General features: G+C 36.9%; 2 protein-coding genes and 1 pseudogene across 7 annotated transcripts in view; all 3 read right to left on the reverse strand.

Moving 5' to 3' along the window:
- Positions 1-873: 873 nt before the first annotated feature.
- Positions 874-6,595, reverse strand: LOC109091395 (plasminogen activator inhibitor 1 RNA-binding protein-like). Of its 2 annotated transcripts, none has more exons than XM_042758450.1 (8): positions 6,231-6,595; positions 4,783-4,966; positions 3,899-4,039; positions 3,742-3,810; positions 3,537-3,611; positions 3,072-3,243; positions 2,521-2,706; positions 874-1,955 (listed from the first exon to the last, which is right to left on the reverse strand). In XM_042758450.1, the coding sequence occupies exons 1-8, from the start codon at positions 6,481-6,483 to the stop codon at positions 1,896-1,898; spliced, it is 1,140 nt and encodes a 379-aa protein (XP_042614384.1). In that variant the 5' UTR covers positions 6,484-6,595; the 3' UTR covers positions 874-1,895. The 2 variants fall into 2 exon arrangements, with proteins under 2 accessions (XP_042614384.1, XP_042614383.1); XM_042758449.1 differs by having other exon boundaries at positions 3,742-3,813.
- A 3,669-nt stretch (positions 6,596-10,264) lies between these two features.
- On the reverse strand, positions 10,265-15,715 carry LOC109091396 (annotated as a pseudogene).
- A 106-nt stretch (positions 15,716-15,821) lies between these two features.
- Positions 15,822-18,702, reverse strand: part of LOC109091394 (discoidin domain-containing receptor 2-like) — a 37,698-nt gene continuing 34,817 nt past the window's right edge. For all 5 annotated transcript variants that reach the window (XM_042758455.1, XM_042758454.1, XM_042758452.1 and 2 more), the window contains one exon: positions 15,822-18,027. In XM_042758455.1, coding sequence (XP_042614389.1) covers positions 17,896-18,027 — 132 coding nt within the window. In that variant the 3' untranslated portion in view covers positions 15,822-17,895. The remainder of the gene's footprint in view (positions 18,028-18,702) is intronic.

Genomic DNA, 18,702 nt, shown 5'->3' on the forward strand with positions numbered 1-18,702 from the left:
AAATACTGACAGCTGGCAAATGCTTTTGCAAAATACACTTGCAAGTGTAAGTCCACTCCAAATGCCAACTAACCGGTGCCGGGAATCACTATATGAGCAACTGGTTATTTCAGTTACAATAAATATACAATATTTCATTTACAATAAGGTCCCACTTGCTAACATGAATACGCTGAATAATATTTCTACAGCATATGTTAATTTTAGTTTCAAAATGTAACATTTTTAAAATCAAAACTTGAATCTGTTAAAGGATTAGTTCACTTCCAGAATGAAAATTCTGTTATCATTTACTTACCCTCCACTTGCTCCAAACCGCTTTAAAAATAAATATTTAGTCGATGAGTAACATTGACTTCCATAGTATTTTTTTTTTTCCTAATATGAAAGTCAATGGTGCTTATCAACTGTTCACCAATATTTTTCAGAAAAACTCCTATAGGTTTGGAACAAGTAGAGGGTGAGTAAAAGATGACCATTTTCATTCTGAAAGTGAACTAATCCTTTAACATCAATGCATCATGTACTAACATGAGCGAACACTGAACAATTGCATTTTATCAACTTTAACCAAGATTAATAATAAAGGCTGAAAAAAAAAAAAAATCTCATTGTTCATGTTAACTAATGCATTAACTTAATGTTAAAAACTGGGACCTCTTTGTTATTTACAAGCCAAACTCCATCTCACAGACCATTTCAACCAATACTACACCATAGCGTAAGACATCCTATACTGCTACTAACAAGACCAGTATCCCTATTTTTTTTTTTTTTAAAGAAACTCAAGACTTTAAAATGTAACAGACAAGCATCAGACAAGACCAAGTCTGAAGCAGTTTCATCTTTGAAGTTAAATTCCACACAACTCTGTATGAAACGACAATTCTTTTAATTATTGACAGAGGTCTAATAGCAGGGTACGAATTCACACATTATCATAGCACTCAGCTGTTCCACACTCAACAGGATGGGGTTTCTTTAAGATCAGTTACGCAGTAAAGCGGTTGTAAAAGCAATGGGGAAGAAAGAAAATGTCATTTCTAACAGGATTAATTCATAACCTAGCTCTCCTTTTTCAGTAAACAGGATTGTGGTGTGTAAACTTGCTTCTTATTTCTTATTCTTATTTACACTGGAACTTTTCGTAACAAGTATGATACTATCCTGAGTTAAGAGTTGATGGTATAAAGATACCATTTAGAACTTTACAGTGGTCATTTGATAAAAGACACTTTTTGTGGCGAATGCAATTGAATCATCTGAACTATATCTTGGATAAGTTATGAATCATAAATTGTATAATAATTGAAATGATTTCAGATTGTTTTAAGGCCTGGTTTCCATGAATCAAGATGTTTAATAACAGAGCAGTACCAAAATGCTCTGTAACTTCCCCTAGAGACGCAGTAACCTCTACAAATTGAAAGACTTAACTTGTAGATCTTATTCCTGAAATGGCTGCCTTCTTTTGAGGCGTGTGTGTAAAAAGCTAGCTAGCTATGGGACACCTTAAGATAAACTGGTTTTTGGAAACGCATATTTTCAAGCAACAGTACAAAAAGTATCCATGAACAATGCATAATTTCTCTCTCGAAAAAAACAACAAAAGAAACGCTGTATGAAAACATCCCTGCTACCTTGTTTCTAAATACAAAACCTCGACCAATAATTTGCTTCAGAATAGCAAGAAGTCCGTCCTTTGTTTTTTGTTTGTTTTTTATTTTCCATCTTTTTTTTCTAAAACAAGTAAAATCAGTCCTCAGGGGTGAATGGCATGGATGACAGTCTTCCATCATTTCATCTGCTGAAGGATCCATTTGCATGCAAGCCTTGTAGACAGGGACCCGTTGAGGAGTTATCCTCCTGGGTGAGCAGAGCGCTGTCTGGGCAGCTTAAGCCAGGGCTGGGAAAGCCTCTGGGTCGTCCACATTAGGGACAGACACTCCACCGACCTAAAAGATGCAGATACAAGAAAAGCAGCCCATTTGAGTCAAATGACGGACTTTAAGAGTTTTGGTTAATCTTTGAGATTATCTAGCAATATTACTCTACATGTACTTCATGTTTTTTCCCAAGCAGCCATGAACATCATGGTAAAAAAGTTTTTGAATGAGGTCTTGATTTGCTCACTATGGCTACATTTATTTGAACAGCTGGGCTGCATAACATCTTTATTTGTGAAAACTGATGCATTATTCAGAATTTTTATGGAACAGCTTTTAAAATATCTACTTTTTTTGTAACAATGCAAATGTCTTCACTGTCACTTTTGATAAATTTAATGTGTCCTTGCTGAATAATCAATTTCTTAATTTTTTTCCTGACCCCAAACTTTTCAACAATGTGTGACTGCCAAATGTTTACAACCAATTAGAAATCATGATCGAATCAGGTGTACGTAATTCTTTAAATAAGGTTGTGATGACAAGATCCATCTTTGGGCAGATGTGCGAACTCTTCCACAGTCATACAAATATAGATGCATACCTGCAGATCAAATACACAAAGAGACTGTACCTTGTCTGGCCTGCGTTCGCGAGGTGGCCTGGTAGCAGGTGCCCCACGGCCTCCCCTGCCACCTCTTGGTCCTCCACGACCACGTCCTGGGCGGCCCAGGTCACCAAAATTAATCTCCAGCTGGGATGTAATGTCATTCGCTAGCTTGCGGAAGTGGTGATCCCCAGAGGCATCATCAACAGAGGACTGCAGGAAAGTGAACATGTATATGATATAATACTGTCCTTTTCTATGAAACTTAAATTTTAGTTCAACATCCAAACTACTCAAACTGTTCATTTCTCAATTGGGTTGAAAAAGACTGAAGCAACAAAAGGAGACAATGAATGTAATGACATGACTTCTCAATAATGCAGCCTGAAGACTTGTGTGTTTTTAAAAAACACTGGGGTTGTGCGTTTAGAGTAATGATGTCATATGAAATGGACATAATTTAATTAAACATAACTTGTCTCGGGAAATGGTAGGGATGCAGCACAGTTTTACATTTAGCATGAAACAAAAAATGGACACTATGAAACACAAAGCTCAAACGCTGTCATTCTACTTACATCCTCAGCCTTTGACTTGTGCAGAACGTATCCTTTGTTCCAATCAGCTCCCTCGTTGGCCTTACGGATGTTGAATTCCACTTTGGCTCTCTCTTTACTCTGCTGGGCTCTCCATTCATCCAGAGTCATTTCCTTAGGACCTTCTTCTTTAGCGTCCTCAACCTCATTCTCTCTGTGGAAACATCAACATCACAACTGACCTAAAAGTGCTGCATCTAGTTAGTTAACGCATGGAAAAATCCCAATTAATCAAATTAGTAGTACTTGTCCTTTCAATAACTGTTTAAGATTGTAAACGTGCTGTGCTTTTAATACAGCCATCATGCTTGAATCAAGCCTAATGTTACACACATTGTTACACACTTTTTTGTTTTAAATTATAGGCGGCAACATATGCTAACAGTGCTGGCAGCAAATGGCAAAGAATGACTCAGCAGTGCTAATTTAGAGCTGAAGTGTACACACTTGTTCTCTGAGTCATTAGGCGGGTGCTCCTCTCCTTCAGGGGTGTCCTCAGTGACATTTGACTGGTCAAGCTCGCTGTAAAAAGAAATGTATCCAATTTCACAAAACATAATGAACCACAACGCCTCCAACTGACCAGTATGTGAATCAAACTCATCTGCATTTTCAAGATTTTGGCAGACAAAGCATCTGTTGCTCCACTGACCTCAACTCATCCTTAACAGTGCCCCAGTTATGAGATCCACTCCCTCCACGTTTTTCCTCGGCTTTCAGGCTGCTGAAACAAAAAATAACATTTAGCTTTGATGTGTCACATGGGCAGCATTACAGTTGGAGTCAACATGTGGATGCAAATGACTTACGATCGGTCGCTGCCACTGTGTCGGTCAAATTCGCGTTTGCCGCGTGAGTCAAAGCCGTCCGTCCTGCCAACACCTCTGCCCCGGCCTCCGCGCCCTCCTCTGGCACCTCCACGACCCCGGAACGGCCTGTCACCGACAGACCTGAAGAGGAGAGATAATACAGCAGTTAGATGTCAGCCATTTCTGCTGAACTTACCTAAATTTGGATCTTGCTACAGGGGAGGTAGTGGCCTAGTGGTTAGAGAGTTTGACTCCTAACCCTAAGGTTGTGGGTTCGAGTCTCGGGCCGGCAATACCACGACTGAGGTGCCCTTGAGCAAGGCACTGAACCCCCAACTGTTCCCCGGGCGTCGCAGCATAAATGGCTGCCCACTGCTCCGGGTGTGTGTTCACGGTGTGTGTGTGTGCACCTTGGATGGGTTAAATGCAGAGCATGAATTCTGAGTATGGGTCACCATATTTGGCTGTATGTCACTTCACTTTCACTTAATTACTGTAGAATTTTATGCAGTTAAAAAAATGCATTAAATTCCTTGAAAGGTTTAAGCGGATTACCAAAGAGAAGTCAGGTGTTTTCACTAAGAGTTTATGAAATTTTGATTAAACTACGAGTTCAAAAAATTATTTTCAAAATGAAACATACACACAGATTAATTGTTTACAATAAGATCTAAAACATGGATTTGGAAAACAGACACATTGAATTTTCACTTCACGCCAACTTCAAATTATCAGAAATAAACATAAAAAGCAGATAAATAAACCATTAAAAACAAAAGCATACTTCAGCTGGAATTAAATGTTTTTTCTTTTTTTTATATATATATAAAATTATTTGTTTTTTTTTTTTTTATTAACATACAAACAAAGGTCAATTGACTCACTTCTCCACCGAGAATTCTCCACCCTCAGCAGGTTTTTCATCAGCAGGTTTGTCAAAGCGTCGTTCACGTGGTGGTCTCCTCTCAGGCCGCCTGTCTGCTGGTGGACGACCCTCCCCCTGACCTCCCTGCTGCTGGAATCCTGTCTGACCCTGCTGCTCCGGCCGGCGGCCCATCTTCTTCATGCCTGCAAAATAGACACACAAAGGTTTCAACTACACTGATACCAACAAGTATCATAGAAAAGAATGATGATGATAAAATAAAATAAAAATAAAAAAGGCGGTGTCTTGATCTAATTATAAAATTCACTTCAATTAATGTCAATACTTGCTCACCCTTAAAAATTTCATTAGTGTAACTCTAAAGGCTAAATTACAGCATCTTTCAATAATCAATTATTAAAATAAGATTATAAAAAAAGTTGGGGAATTTCATTCTGCAAAACATATTCTGTATATCAAAAGTTTAAAACATGAGGAGATTAATAAATTTAATTTATGACAAACTATCCTTTTAAATATATAAATAAAAAATGGACACTACTAAAATTATCTTAAAGGGAAGAACGATGTAAATACACATTATGATATATTGCGTCTGTTTATCTAATTTACTTGCACAGGGGAGGTCTGTGTTTTTCTTAGTTTGCACACTAGCAAACCAATACACTCCGCGTCGAGGGGCCCGATAATAATGTTTTGCGCCTCTTGACTGATCCCACCCTCCACCTACCGAAATAGACGCTCTCGCGCGGCCCAACAGCTGATCACGCGCCCATCGTCCCGCCCGCGCGTGCGCGCACCTGTTCACGAGCCCGCTACCTCCTCTTATCCAGATCAGTGAGGGCCAATGACACCCGAAAAAAAAAAACTTTGACAACCCTACTTTCAGCACTGTTCCGGCTGGCGCAATTTTAAAGCACGCAATGAAGTTTAAAACCGGCGTCAAGCAAATAACAACATGAGGCTTTTCAATGGGAGTGTCATGTCTGAGAGGAGCGACTGTTGCCTCAAACACGAGGTTGGAACTGCACTGCAGCTCGAGCGCTAATAAAAAGCCATGAAATAACGGAGTGCACATTCGGAGACCATCAATACGCAGTTCTTTTTAGTACCGAATGAGATATTTTTACTAGCACGTAGAGTTAAATGCACAAATATACCAGACATTTAACAAACAAACCGATGGTTACCAATAGGCCTGCAGTTCATTAAGAACCTAGAAAATAATGATAGCAACAGGTTCAACTGCGTGCGTCACATAGAAACAATGTATGGCGCGAAAAACACTTTTGCTGAAAGAACTGGAAGTTTTTGAGATGTCAGGCAGTTCATCAACAAAAGTGTTGTGCGTGACCTCATGGGCTTTAGTAACGTTAGCGTCTTTTGCAGACTGCTCACTTAGGGAAAGTGTGACCAAATGGCGAGTTGAACGCAAGCGATATTTACCATCTTTCTTAAGAGGAACGGGAGCTTGTGTCTCTTCCTTCTCTGATACTTGGATTTTTCTTTCTTTCTGTGATTCCTTTTTGGGCTGCTTTGTAACCTGCGCGGCGGTCTTGGCGGCACCAGGAGCGGTCGCGTCCATCTTCTTCTTTTCTGCCTGCTTCAAAACATCAAACGGATCGTCTTCATCATCAAATAGCTGGTCGAACCGATTGGTTACGACACAGCCGAAACCTTCTTGCAGATGTCCGGGCATGATGGCCCCCTTTCAGCAGGATTCTCCTCCGATTCTACGGGGCCTGAGCGAGCACTTCGCTGCTAGATGCCACAAGATGGCTGGAAAAGACTCGAGCTTCTCTTCCGGCGTAAAAGACATCCGGGACTCTGACCGCAAAGTCGTGTGGGACATGTAGTCACACAACATACTCCAGAAAGAGAGAGAGAGTGAATTATTAGATGCAAAGCTTGAATTCTCTGGACGTTTTTTATTTATAGATCTTCAGAAATGTCTGAATAGGGTAGGCTTAAGTAGGGTAGATTGATGATGTTATTGTTATAGGATTTGTCGACCAGGTGAACAATGTAATTATATGATCACATAAAAATTATCTTGTAAACTTTTTTTTATTACTTTCATCTTTTATTTACTACTTTCAAATTATTTTTATGTAGCCTGTGCAGTTTTATTGTTTCACCCTTTTCCCCAGACCCAGACTGTTAATCTTAAAATAGTTCACCCAAAACTATTTTTTTATTTTTTTTATTTTATTTTATTTTTTTAAACCTGTCATCATTTACTCACCTTTATGTCATTATAAACCTGTCAAACAGTTTTGGCTACCATTGACTTCCATTGTATGGGGACATTTTTCTTAGAATTCTTTTACACAGGAGTCATACAGGTTTGGGTGGGTTGTGTAAGGGTGTGTTCACACTTGGCAAGTTTGGTTCGATTTAAACATTGGTGCGATTACTCTGTTGGAGCGGTTTATTTTTAATAAGTGCGCACCTAACAAGCATCCAAATTAACTTTTGATTCGGTTTGACAGAAATAAGAGAACACAGACCAAAAACCAATAATGAACAATTTGTCTCTAAACCCCTGATGTGTGGAGAAAAAATCTAAGTAGCTAATTATAACTTGTGAACAGAGTAATTCATTGTGTGTCATGCAAGATATTCAAAAAGTATTTACAAGTTAATTAATTTACTTAGTTTAGCTCTGAAATCATCCTTATAGCAAGCAAAACAACAAAGTCAATTGATAAAATAGGCCTAACAGTTACACCAATAACTAGAGCCCGACCGATATGGATTTTTGGGGGCCGATGCCGATGCCGATATTAACTCGAAAAGAGCCGATTTATAAGCCGATATTTTGATTTTGAAAATAAACTGGATATTAGACCCATTTCCTATAAACTACACTTACACAACATTCAATAGCAAAATATCTGCCTGTTCTATGTATGTGGGCTGTATAAACCATTTTCCAGAAGGGGATTATGTTAAAAAAAAGCCTTAGATTACAGTCTCAATGACTAAACAATTGCACATCTAAAGTATATATTTTTTAATGATCAAAAGAACACTGCATTAGAGGAATCTTTGCAGAAGTAGTCCCACACTTTGCTGCTACAGCGTTCACCTTTTTCAGTCATCTGTAGGGCAGAAAGAGAGACAGAGAAAGAATAAGCATGTGTATTAATAATATCACCATGTATCATTACTCATGTCATCATTAGAATTATAATAATAATAAACAGGGATCTCCTACATAGGCAAAAATGAGAAATATAGAGAAATATATATATATATTTTTTTTTATTATTATTTTTTTTATTTGTCAAGCAATAGGTATTACCTATTACCTACTTATATTTAACTATATTATTACAACATTTTCCTGTTATGTCTGTAAAGCTGCTTTGAAACAATCTGTAAAAAAGAAAAAAAAGCGCTTGTTCAGCTCACATTTATTTACATGTCCCCTCTCTCATTTCTGACGCACCTACTGTAGTTACTGTAACTACACTATATTTGCTCTCACAGACACATTCACAACGGACCCGTATATCTTCTCCTCTTCTCTTTGTGCAGTCTGAATCAAAACATCGTCATGCGCTGGTGAACGTAAAGTTAGCCTACTGTTACCGGAAGATTACGGAATCAATTCGAATTGAATGGTTAACGTTAACGTAAACCGCTGTCAATTTTGAGAAGAACCACCTTCAAACAAGTTAATAGCAAGCATTTAAGGGGCCTGCTAAAAAGGAAGCTATGTTAGCGTTAGAATAACGTAACAGTTGTTGTTTTTTCGAGGCACGCTGTACATAACTTCTAGTCATTGACTACACGCACCCCCCTGCCACAGTTACGCGGTCATTATGTGGGAAACACTGCAGATATATTTAGAATAAGTTAAACGCTAACGTTATAGTTTGACCTCTTATTAATGTTCGCGCTCTTCCACTGATAAACATGGTATTAGCTTTGTGGCTAATCTAATATAGCAATGCATTAGCGGCTGTAAGTGATGTTACAGAATATTTAGAAGTGATAATGATAGGACCGTTAGCTAGAAACTACCACACTGTTTTTATATACAGTGTATGAACTAAATCTACAATCATTTCACATGACGAACGACAGACTCACCGTCAAAAGAGTACATCTCTGTGGCTCGGCTGATAGCTTTCTTCTGTAGTGGATTTCTGGCGCTGTTGTCAACTGGGGAGCTGCAGAGCTCCCTCTGGTGGGCAAACTATGCAACACTCATAACATGAGTGAAGCATGAGACTCTGTTTCTCATGTTTCATCGGCCGTTATAAATGCCGATGCCGATTTAAATGCAATTAGCTCATATCGGCCGATAATATCGGCCGGCCGATATATCGGTCGGGCTCTACCAATAACCATCATTCTGAGACTGTTAATGTTCACATTTTATGACAGTGAAGTATGCCTATATTATTGTTAGCGGTCAAATTAGACTATTTTTAAAAGAGTTTTTAAAACAGTTAATTTTCTCTACAGAGCCAAATGTGCCATCCCGTTAAAACCAGGGTACAATCTTTAAATACTTATTTCCTCTGGTCCCAGACATAGCCTATTTCTTTTTTTTTTTTTTTTCTAAATATTGACAATGCTTCATGGGGAAGTGCGGAACTTGAACTGTCATAATGAAGGCATGAGCAATTGTGATGCCCAAGAGCACAGGTACAGAGGACAGAAGACGACTGTGATTCAGGGACAATCAGCTAAACCGACTTATGTAGCGAGAAAGCGTTGTTCCGCGCGCGAGGATGCCGAATGTGGTGACGGAGGCGATGATAGAGTCTTATGCGCTCATGTTGTTGGTGATGTCAGCGTTTTTTGTGTACTTTTGTGGCATGGTTTGGGCATTCTGCAACCCTAAGATCGGTGGCCATGCTGAAGAAACAGAGTGCGACACGAGCAGTTTTTCACAAGTCTCTCTGCAACAAATCTTTGCGGATCCTGAAGATGTGGAAACAACTCAGCCGGCACATACACATTTAACCAGAGCCGAATGTCTGGATCAACCAACATACAGTTACATCGCTTCATCCTATATTGTGGACTAACATTGTTAAGTATAAATAAAACATCACGAAATATGCTCCAGCTTCATTCATAGTTATTTACCCGAACATCTGCCAGCGCACAGTAACCAGAAGACACCAGCGTCAAGACAAAGGTAAGATTGACGAGTCTGTCGTCGTATTAACTATGCCTAGAAATCTATAAACTTATTTGCAAAACATTTAAAGGCAAGTTGGTTTCAGCGTGAACGTTTCTTTATTAACACAGGCAAGTGCATCTTTATGATCTTCGTCACCATAGCGACCCATCAATCTCTGCAATCTCCTTACAACTGCCAGCTCTCATCCAGGAAATTATAATGGCTAGTTTCTGATATGTATATTAATGCTGTGTTGTTCAATAAATTGTTACAACGGCATTTGCATTTGCTTTGTCCTTTGAGAGCTAACACAGAAAAAAAGTCTCAGTTGCACATCCATAGGCCAGAACATGTACTGTGACAGTGTATCAGCTGAATGACTGAATGAAAGAGGATCAGATCTGTAAAAGACTGTCACTATAAACAGTTCATACATTTTTGGTGAATTATTAATCATAAAATGTACACATACACTGTTATTCACTGGAAGAGCAGATTCACTGTCTCTCTTCATAGCTTGTGCTGATTTTGACCCAATTCCGTCAGAACTGACACCATACTATTTTAATAAAAAAAAAAAAAAAATCTTATTAATTAAAACATTTTGGAAGAATCCCATTTGGCAGCATAATAAAATGGACATTAAAAACAGCTAAAATATACATGACAGATTTGTGGTCCCATTATCATCAGCGTCAGAGATTGCTGACTGTTCGCAGTAATTATTTGGTAAAAACCATTTACCGTGGAATGCACTGCAACAAAACCAATATAAATTGCGCAATAATTATAAGTAGCTCAAACAGTAGAGCATGGTGATAGCAAAGCCAGGGTCACAGGTCCAATGGACCTCTTTCAAATTTCTGTATTTCTCAGCAGCGGAGGTCATCATAGTTGGGTAAACTTCTATAGAAGTGAATGGGAGATTTAAAAAAAAAAAAAAAACAGAGAGAGACTGATAATGGCAGTCATAAGAGAGAAGATGTCAAATTTACCGTCACTCCCATAGACACTGTATTAGAAACACCCTCGCATTAGCGTTAACTATTTTTCTGTAATTTGATGCAAAGGTAGTATAATACAAAGTGTAGTGTTATTCATGTACATACATCATAGTCTTGTGAAAAGGGTCTATTGCATAAAAGTACTTTTTGTAAATAAAAAGCTAAAATCATAAGTGAAGAACATGATGTGGTTTATAGCAATGCTAGATTATCATAATCGTTTCATATAAAGTGTTTCTAAAGATCTTCATGAGGTGTTTATCTATTCCATAGATAACATTTCAAGATGGAAATGTGTTATAAGGCAATAGAATGCATGAGGTTTGGTGTCCATATTTAGTTTTTTGTTTTGATATCTAGATCCTCATCTCTCAGTTTCTTCCGCACTGTATCCTCAAGTTCTAATAACTTCACATAGAGGGCCTCTGACATATTTTCATCAATATCCATCTGAAAACACACAAAAAGCAGTTAAACTATGGTGAGTATCAGTAATGAATAGTTCAACAGCTGAGAAACATTAAAGTCCATGCATTCCCTTGCAGAACTAACCAAATCACAAAGCATATAAACCCTACAGACTATAATCTGCTATATAAAATTGGATTTAAAATAGACTAAGACAGGCATGAAAAATAGATGAGTGAGGGAACCTGACTGTCAGTTCTGACCTTGTGTGGCTGAGTGTAATTGTTTCCAAGCCCAGAGGTCAAACTGTGGTATTTGGCCATCGGGTCCAGTGACTCAGGTTTCTGCATGAACAGCCAAAACTGGGTAATAAAAAAACAATAGATGAAAACTGAGACTAGGAGAAATCAATGAGGCCCAGTCATTTCTCCAAATGACATGCAATACTAAGCTTCAAAAGCTATTAGAATCAAAGCGGTTTCACATCTTGACTTAATTTTTCCATTCCTTGTACTAAGAAACATTTACTGTTTCACTATCAAACAATTCAGTAGTTCTGCGAAGTGATTCAATAAACTGTAATAATTATTCATGGTTAAACTTGATGATGCTATGAACATTTGTGGTAGTGATGGTACTTACCAAAGCTTCTGCTCCATTGTAAGGTGAGAGGGTAAAAGTGTTGGTGAATATCCTTCTCTGATGATATAGGACAGGACATTAACACAATGTTAGATTTGGGTGACTTTCCTATTATTGTGTTGATATACAAAAAGTAAAGTAAATTGAGGACCTACAAGCCACATTACTGGCAAGATGAGAGCCAAGAAGAATGATGGTAGAATGCCATAGGTGAGGTTAGTCATGACCAGACCAGGACAGATCACTGATGAAAACAAACCCTGTTAACAGATGACTAGTATCCATGACAAATTCACAATTATGATAATCATAATAATTATGGTATAAAACAAGTCATGCAGTAACCATTTTCTCTAGGGAACTGTGAACTCACCCGGTTGTTGTAGTGACGGTTTAGGGCTAAGCTCAGTAGATCAGATGCATATTTCGAGGAGCTATAGGGCTCACGGCCTTTCTGATGCTGTATGTCATCTAGACTAAAAGCAGATCGCTGGGCTTTATTGGAGGATCTCCAGATCACTAGAGAATTGTGGTCTATCTGACACAGTAAGGGCTCCAGTTCTTTCACCTGTCGCAGAAGCAAAAAAATGCAGTTAGATCCAGGAATACACCGCCTAATTTCTGCACCATTTAAAGTGCTAAAAAGAATTACAAAAATACTGTTTCCGTCTACCATTGTTTGGCTACACTGGTAATCCTGCCCTAAACTATCACTATTAGTTCAGCCATAAAAAATGACAACACGACAAGGAACAACACTCTGGGAACATAGCGGACAAACGAAACTGGCTAAAAAAATATATAAATTATGAATAGGTAAATTTATCATTCAAAATTTTGGGGTCGGGAAGTTTTTTGTGACATTTTATCACAATTTAAAATAACTGTTTTCTGTATTAATATATTTTAAAGTGTAATTTATATCAGGTTGAATTTTCAGCAGCCATTACTCCAGACAGTCACATGATTCTTCAGAAATCATTCAGAAAATATTCTGATTTGATGATCAAGAAACATAATCATTTTATTATCAATGCTGAAAACAGTTGTGTCACTTATGTATTTATTTATTTATTTATTATTTTGGAAAATGTGATTATGTTTTTTCTGGATTCTTTGATGTATAGAAAGTTCAAAAGAATTGTATTTTCTGAACAACATAGCATTATAATTATCCAAATAAACCATAAATAAACCAATCCAAACTATCACCAACCAATCCAAACCCCCCCACCAAAAAAAAAAATCTTACATTTTAATAAAAATAATTTAAGTGTGTGGTGTGAGAGAGAAGCAGAGGACAACTTGACTAGAAATACAAGCCTCTCTCCTCCTCACTCGGTGCTGTCCCAACAGAAAATCGATAAGTCTCATCTGGTCAACTAACTTTAATGTCTGAGCCACTTGAGCCACAATAACATGACTGTATAAAGAAGCATCAGGAAAGAACAGTGCTGCCCGACTTCCAGCACTGATGACCAAATGCCTTAGTGCAAAAGAATGAGCTCTTCAATAAGCAAACGGCAACACTTTACAAAGAAGCACAGGGCTGCAATTTGAGGACTCAAAATAACTTCAGCACTACAGACTTTCAGATGAATTATTGATTGAGACAGCTGCCAGAGAGCAAGTAGTTGACAACAGTGAAATGAATCCTGTGGCATTTATGGGTGAAATACTGTTCTAGGAGATCTTTTTGAGGAAGATGATTTTTTTGATAGTGTTGCATGAAAACGATAGAAATACTGTCAAAATGTAATGTGTTCTACCACAGCTACGTAAATAACTGGATATAAATAACAGTAAAAAACACTAGTTTGTTATTAAGTTGTTGTTTATTTTTATGTGTGGTCACAGAAACACATTTGTTATTTCTAATCCATCAACTTACCAGAAGGAAATGACCAAAAAGATTAGTGGAAAACACTTCCTGCAAACCAATGGGTGTGACCTTATCTCCCTGGGTCAGAATACCCTCCCCCGTGGCAAACATGCAAACCACATTACTGATGGGTAAAAAAATATAGAACAATGAATTATAATCGAATCACTATATTCTATGCTATACTATACATGTGTGTGTATATACATACATATAAAACCATATATGCTGATTAGGTGCACAAGAAACATTTCTTATTATCATCAATGTTGAAAACAGTTGTACTGGGTAATATTTTTTTTTTGGGATACTTTAATGAATATAATGTTCAAAAGACCAGGATTCAACTGACACAGTAACATTATATATGTCTCTACTGTCATTTTTGATTAATTTAATGCATCTTTGCTGAATAAATTCATTAATATTTAAAAACTTTTAAACATGCAGTGTATACAGAAAGAAATACTGTACCTAGAAAACAGGCCTTTATAAAAGGCTTTGTGATCTACTCTGGGATTAGGCATGATTCCAGCATTGAGATACAGATAGTCCAATCTGTTGTACCTGTTCAAAAAAAAAAAGTTTTTACAAATGTGCAAGTTAAATCACTTTTTAATGTTCATTCAACATTATATTACATACAATGTTTATTTAGCATTATACTTTAAACAGATCTGGGGCTTTAAATGTGCCGGTCACATCAAACCAAGTTCACAGTGTCTAGTGACTCCTAATCTGCTCCTAACTTTCTATAAATACATGAAAGGAATTCAAAAGTACTCACATTATTCATTACATATAAGTGCAGTTTCCAGGTTCTGGCATGGATACTACAGAAGTGAAAGTTCTACAGCCCATGCTTACTAACTGTGGTGGTGTACTAATTTTTAATATGCCCAATTAGATTTCAGAAAAAAATTGATTTCAGAACTACAGTGAAGTGCAGGATTTTTTTTTGTCAACAGCAACTTACATTTTAGTCTGTTCCTCACATAAAACTATGATATGGCTTCAAAAGATTTGGAATATAGTGTAGAGTCATGTGGATTACTTTTATGGTGCTTTTTAGAGCTTGACATCTCACTGCAACTACATGAAAGGCATAAAGTCCACTAAAATTAGTGTATTTTGGTAAACAGGGACTGGGATGTCTTACATCTGCTTGAACTCCTCAGCAGCTCTGAGCACAGAGCGCATGTTGCCCACATCTAAGTGCAGCAGAGTAGCTTGAGCTGTTGGGTGAGACACTAGAAGAGCCTGTCGGGCAGCCTCAGCTCTCTGCATGTTCCTGCAGGCCAGACAGAGCTGCAGCTGGGCATCCTGGCTTACACAGGGCAAGGCCAATACCACTGAATGCGCAATACACACACACGCATGCAAACAGGGTTATATGGAGTGAGCATTAACATGCAGAGAAAAAGAGACATTGTGCAGCATGTTTTCTCTACTAACTTACTGGTTAAGAACGCATTTGAAGAATACATAATATAAACAAATTAATCCTAATTTCTTTCTTTCTAAGATGTATTTTTGTTGTTTTAAAACAAAAACATTATTGAAAAATAATCTAAAAGTTGTCACTACGATGATAACAGAATGACGTTTAAAACAGTGATGTCTAACGTTAGCTATAACAGTGACGCGAAACTACAAAGACTACAATTAGACACACAGTTTGGTTACCTGTTTGCACCGGTTACCAACACTACTTTCTTCATCCTATCTTTACATTCATGCAATATATGATATGCTACCTGTGATACTGTATTTTTCCTTCGCAACCGTTTCTAACGTGGTATTTCACCAGTGTCTGGAGTTTGTACAGCCGCCATATTGTGATTGGAGGTCACGCTTCTATCGGCCAATCAGCTGTTTCCTTTCTGTGACGTGACATAAAAAAAGTAAAAAAATATAAAGTCATGCAATAGTAGAAAATTATTGTCAGAAACCCATTTTTAAGATTCAGTTCATATTTATTCGACAGAAAACCAATGCACAATGAAAAGAACGATTTAAAAAGCAAATATTAGAGTACACACGTTAAAATGAATGTCTTGATACATTCTAAGCTGTACACAAATGTCCAATTCACTTATGAATTCAAACAACAAACACACGTTTTATTACTGTGTAAGTATGAAATCCGTAGTTTTGTTATTATAAAATGTCTAGACAACAAGTTTAAAGGTTCATCAATTTATTATTTTATGTACAGTTTCCTAACATAGCTATACAATAGGCTGATAATGGAAAATTAGGACTTATTAAAAATACAGCACGAAGCTTAGGTTAGAAAGGATAAGCATGACTTTAAGGAAATTTTGCTATGAATAAAAAAAAAATCCAGTTTTTCCATGCATTGTGATATGCCATTTTCAATGTACAGAATATGAAAACTGTTCATCACAAAGATGTTTTATGAAGTGGAATGTTTTTGTAAACAAACTCAAAGCCTCAGAAAGGGCTGTTCCTGTTTTATATCGTTTATGGTTTGAAGAAGGAACATTTAATGTAACAGTGCAGAATATAAAGCAACTTCATCAGTCATGTCAAGAATGCTAAAAATAATTTATACTTATAGCTAAAATACTTTCAAACCCACAACCAAAACACTTCTTATAGACTGTTAAAAATCTTAACCAACCCCGAAAGGTGCACACATTTTCAAAAATATGGTCATATTAATCACAAAACAGATTTCCGAGCCTCCCATTTGCAGCACTTTTCACATGCCAAAACATATCACGACTTACTGTAAACCATCATAGTGCATCTGTTCAATACAAATCCAGTATTTATCCCACACTTTAGCAATTCGGCACCACCTAGAATATACTGTACTCTGACATAAAAGAAAAACAAATAGCTTTAAAATACGCTTATTTCAATATTTTCTACAAATAAACAAAATTAGCTGGTGAAAACAAATGTACTTACTACCCCATTCAGCCTAATTTGAGATAAGATGAAAACATAGGACAAATGCAATGAAAACGTGAAATTAGCATTTAGTAACATATCTGATTTCATCCAACTTCATGCAAATATTGTAAGACGCTTCTGTAAAAGAATTATGGCTTTTCATAGCTCATTATGCTGAAATGTCTGTTTCTTGATGCAAAAGTTGTTTTAAGCAGAAGAAAAATAAGAGCACAAATGAAATGGACTTAAATAACCATTATCACCATACCAAGATTCTTCAAACAATATAACATAAAGAAAAGCAAAACACTTACATAATGCAGTACGCTTAAATATAAACACAATATATAGGTAGTTGCAGGAAAACACTAATATATGTTTTTACATTTACAATTTTAAGTACATTTTTCTGATTTTGAATTTGAAATTCTGTGACAACCAGATAAATTGGCTTTCTGTTAATCCTCTTGTTTGAAAGTGGTCTTTGCAGTTTACTACAAAGAAAAAATTAAATATGTCAAATAACAAAATACTTTAGCATTTTCGATAAATGAGATGAAATTATACACAAACGTCAAGAGACATCAAGATAAAACCAAAGGTGAATCTGAATGTCAATTAATGATTCTTATTTACATTCAAGCTGTCTTCGGCCTCAAAATACTGAAAACAACATTAAATTGGACATAATTAAAGGCGCATTAGTAGCCAATACCTTGTTTTTTGGCATTTCCTCTTTCTATTCAGAAATATTCTTATAGATATTTTAGAATATTTAGAGTTATTTGAAGAAAAAACACAGTGTGTAAAATACAATTATTCTGTGTTAAAGGTGCCTAAATTCATTGCTACATTTTCTTTGGCCTAGTGCTGCCCAGGTATTGTAAGACAGCCGAAGGCACTTAGTTAGGGGGCGTTATTCAATCATACAATATATATCAGTTTGCCTTTGCACACTCACAGTGAAAATTGCTACAGAAAAATGATAGACTCTGATCTCACTTATATACGAGAACATATAAGTGCGTGTTGCGGTGTGTAGTTGACTGGAGTCCTGTGGGCACACTGAAATGTCTCTGGGAGTGGACACTATACAAGTGGACACTATGGCTTGCAATCCAGTAATGTGTGATGAATCTCCTGGAAGGATGGACGCTCTTTGGTGTTCCTGTGCCAGCAGCTCAACATGAGCTTGTAGACGGGGTCTGGACACATTGGCGGCTGAGGCAGGTATATCTGAGAATAAGAATATACTGTTAGATATGGTACACTCTTATATAAATAAAGGTTCCAAAAGGGTGTTTTCGCAGCGATGCCATAGAAGAACTATTTTGGTTTCCCCAAAGAACCTTTCAGTGAACAGTTCTTAAAACCCCACCTGCTGTGTTGGGGTCAGTTTGACCCACACTCGATTTTCAAACTATTTCAGACTGGGTGAACTATTCATTTCTTATGGAAACTATGTGAAATATTTCTCATTTAGGGTCATGAATGTGCATTCAAAGATTCACACATAGATGTGTTTAGTAAAGGCTGTACTAATTTTATTATGACTTTTGTGTTGGGGTCATATTGTTGGTTTACATGCAATTTGCCAGAAATCAACATTTTGTAAAAAAAAAAAAAAAAAAAAAAAAAAAAACCCACCTTTATTGTAGCTTGTCAAACACTAAAATGTTACCATGGACAAAAAAAAACAGTCATAAGGGTCAACTTTTCAAAGTTGGGATTTATACATAATCGGAAAGCTGAATAAATAAGCTTTCCATTGATGTATGGTTTGGACAATATTTGGCTGAGATACAACTACCTGAAAATCTGGACTCAACAACAAAAAAAAAAAATACAATACTGAGAATATCGTTTTTATGGTGGTAGTGGTGTTGTTATTACTGCATATTGCTAATCAAA

The sequence above is a fragment of the Cyprinus carpio genome, chromosome A6, assembly GCF_018340385.1.
Source record: "Cyprinus carpio isolate SPL01 chromosome A6, ASM1834038v1, whole genome shotgun sequence".
Lineage (NCBI taxonomy): Eukaryota > Metazoa > Chordata > Actinopteri > Cypriniformes > Cyprinidae > Cyprinus > Cyprinus carpio.

Coding starts and splice junctions, on each gene's coding strand:
- LOC109091395 (XM_042758449.1), bottom strand. CDS start 6,483: ATGCCCGGACATCTGCAAGAAGGTTTCGGCTGTGTCGTAACCAATCGG. Junction 3,814..3,898: donor CACAGTGGCAGCGACCGATC/GTAAGTCATTTG, acceptor TTTTTGTTTCAG/CAGCCTGAAAGCCGAGGAAA. Junction 1,956..2,520: donor GCGAACGCAGGCCAGACAAG/GTACAGTCTCTT, acceptor TGCATCTTTTAG/GTCGGTGGAGTGTCTGTCCC.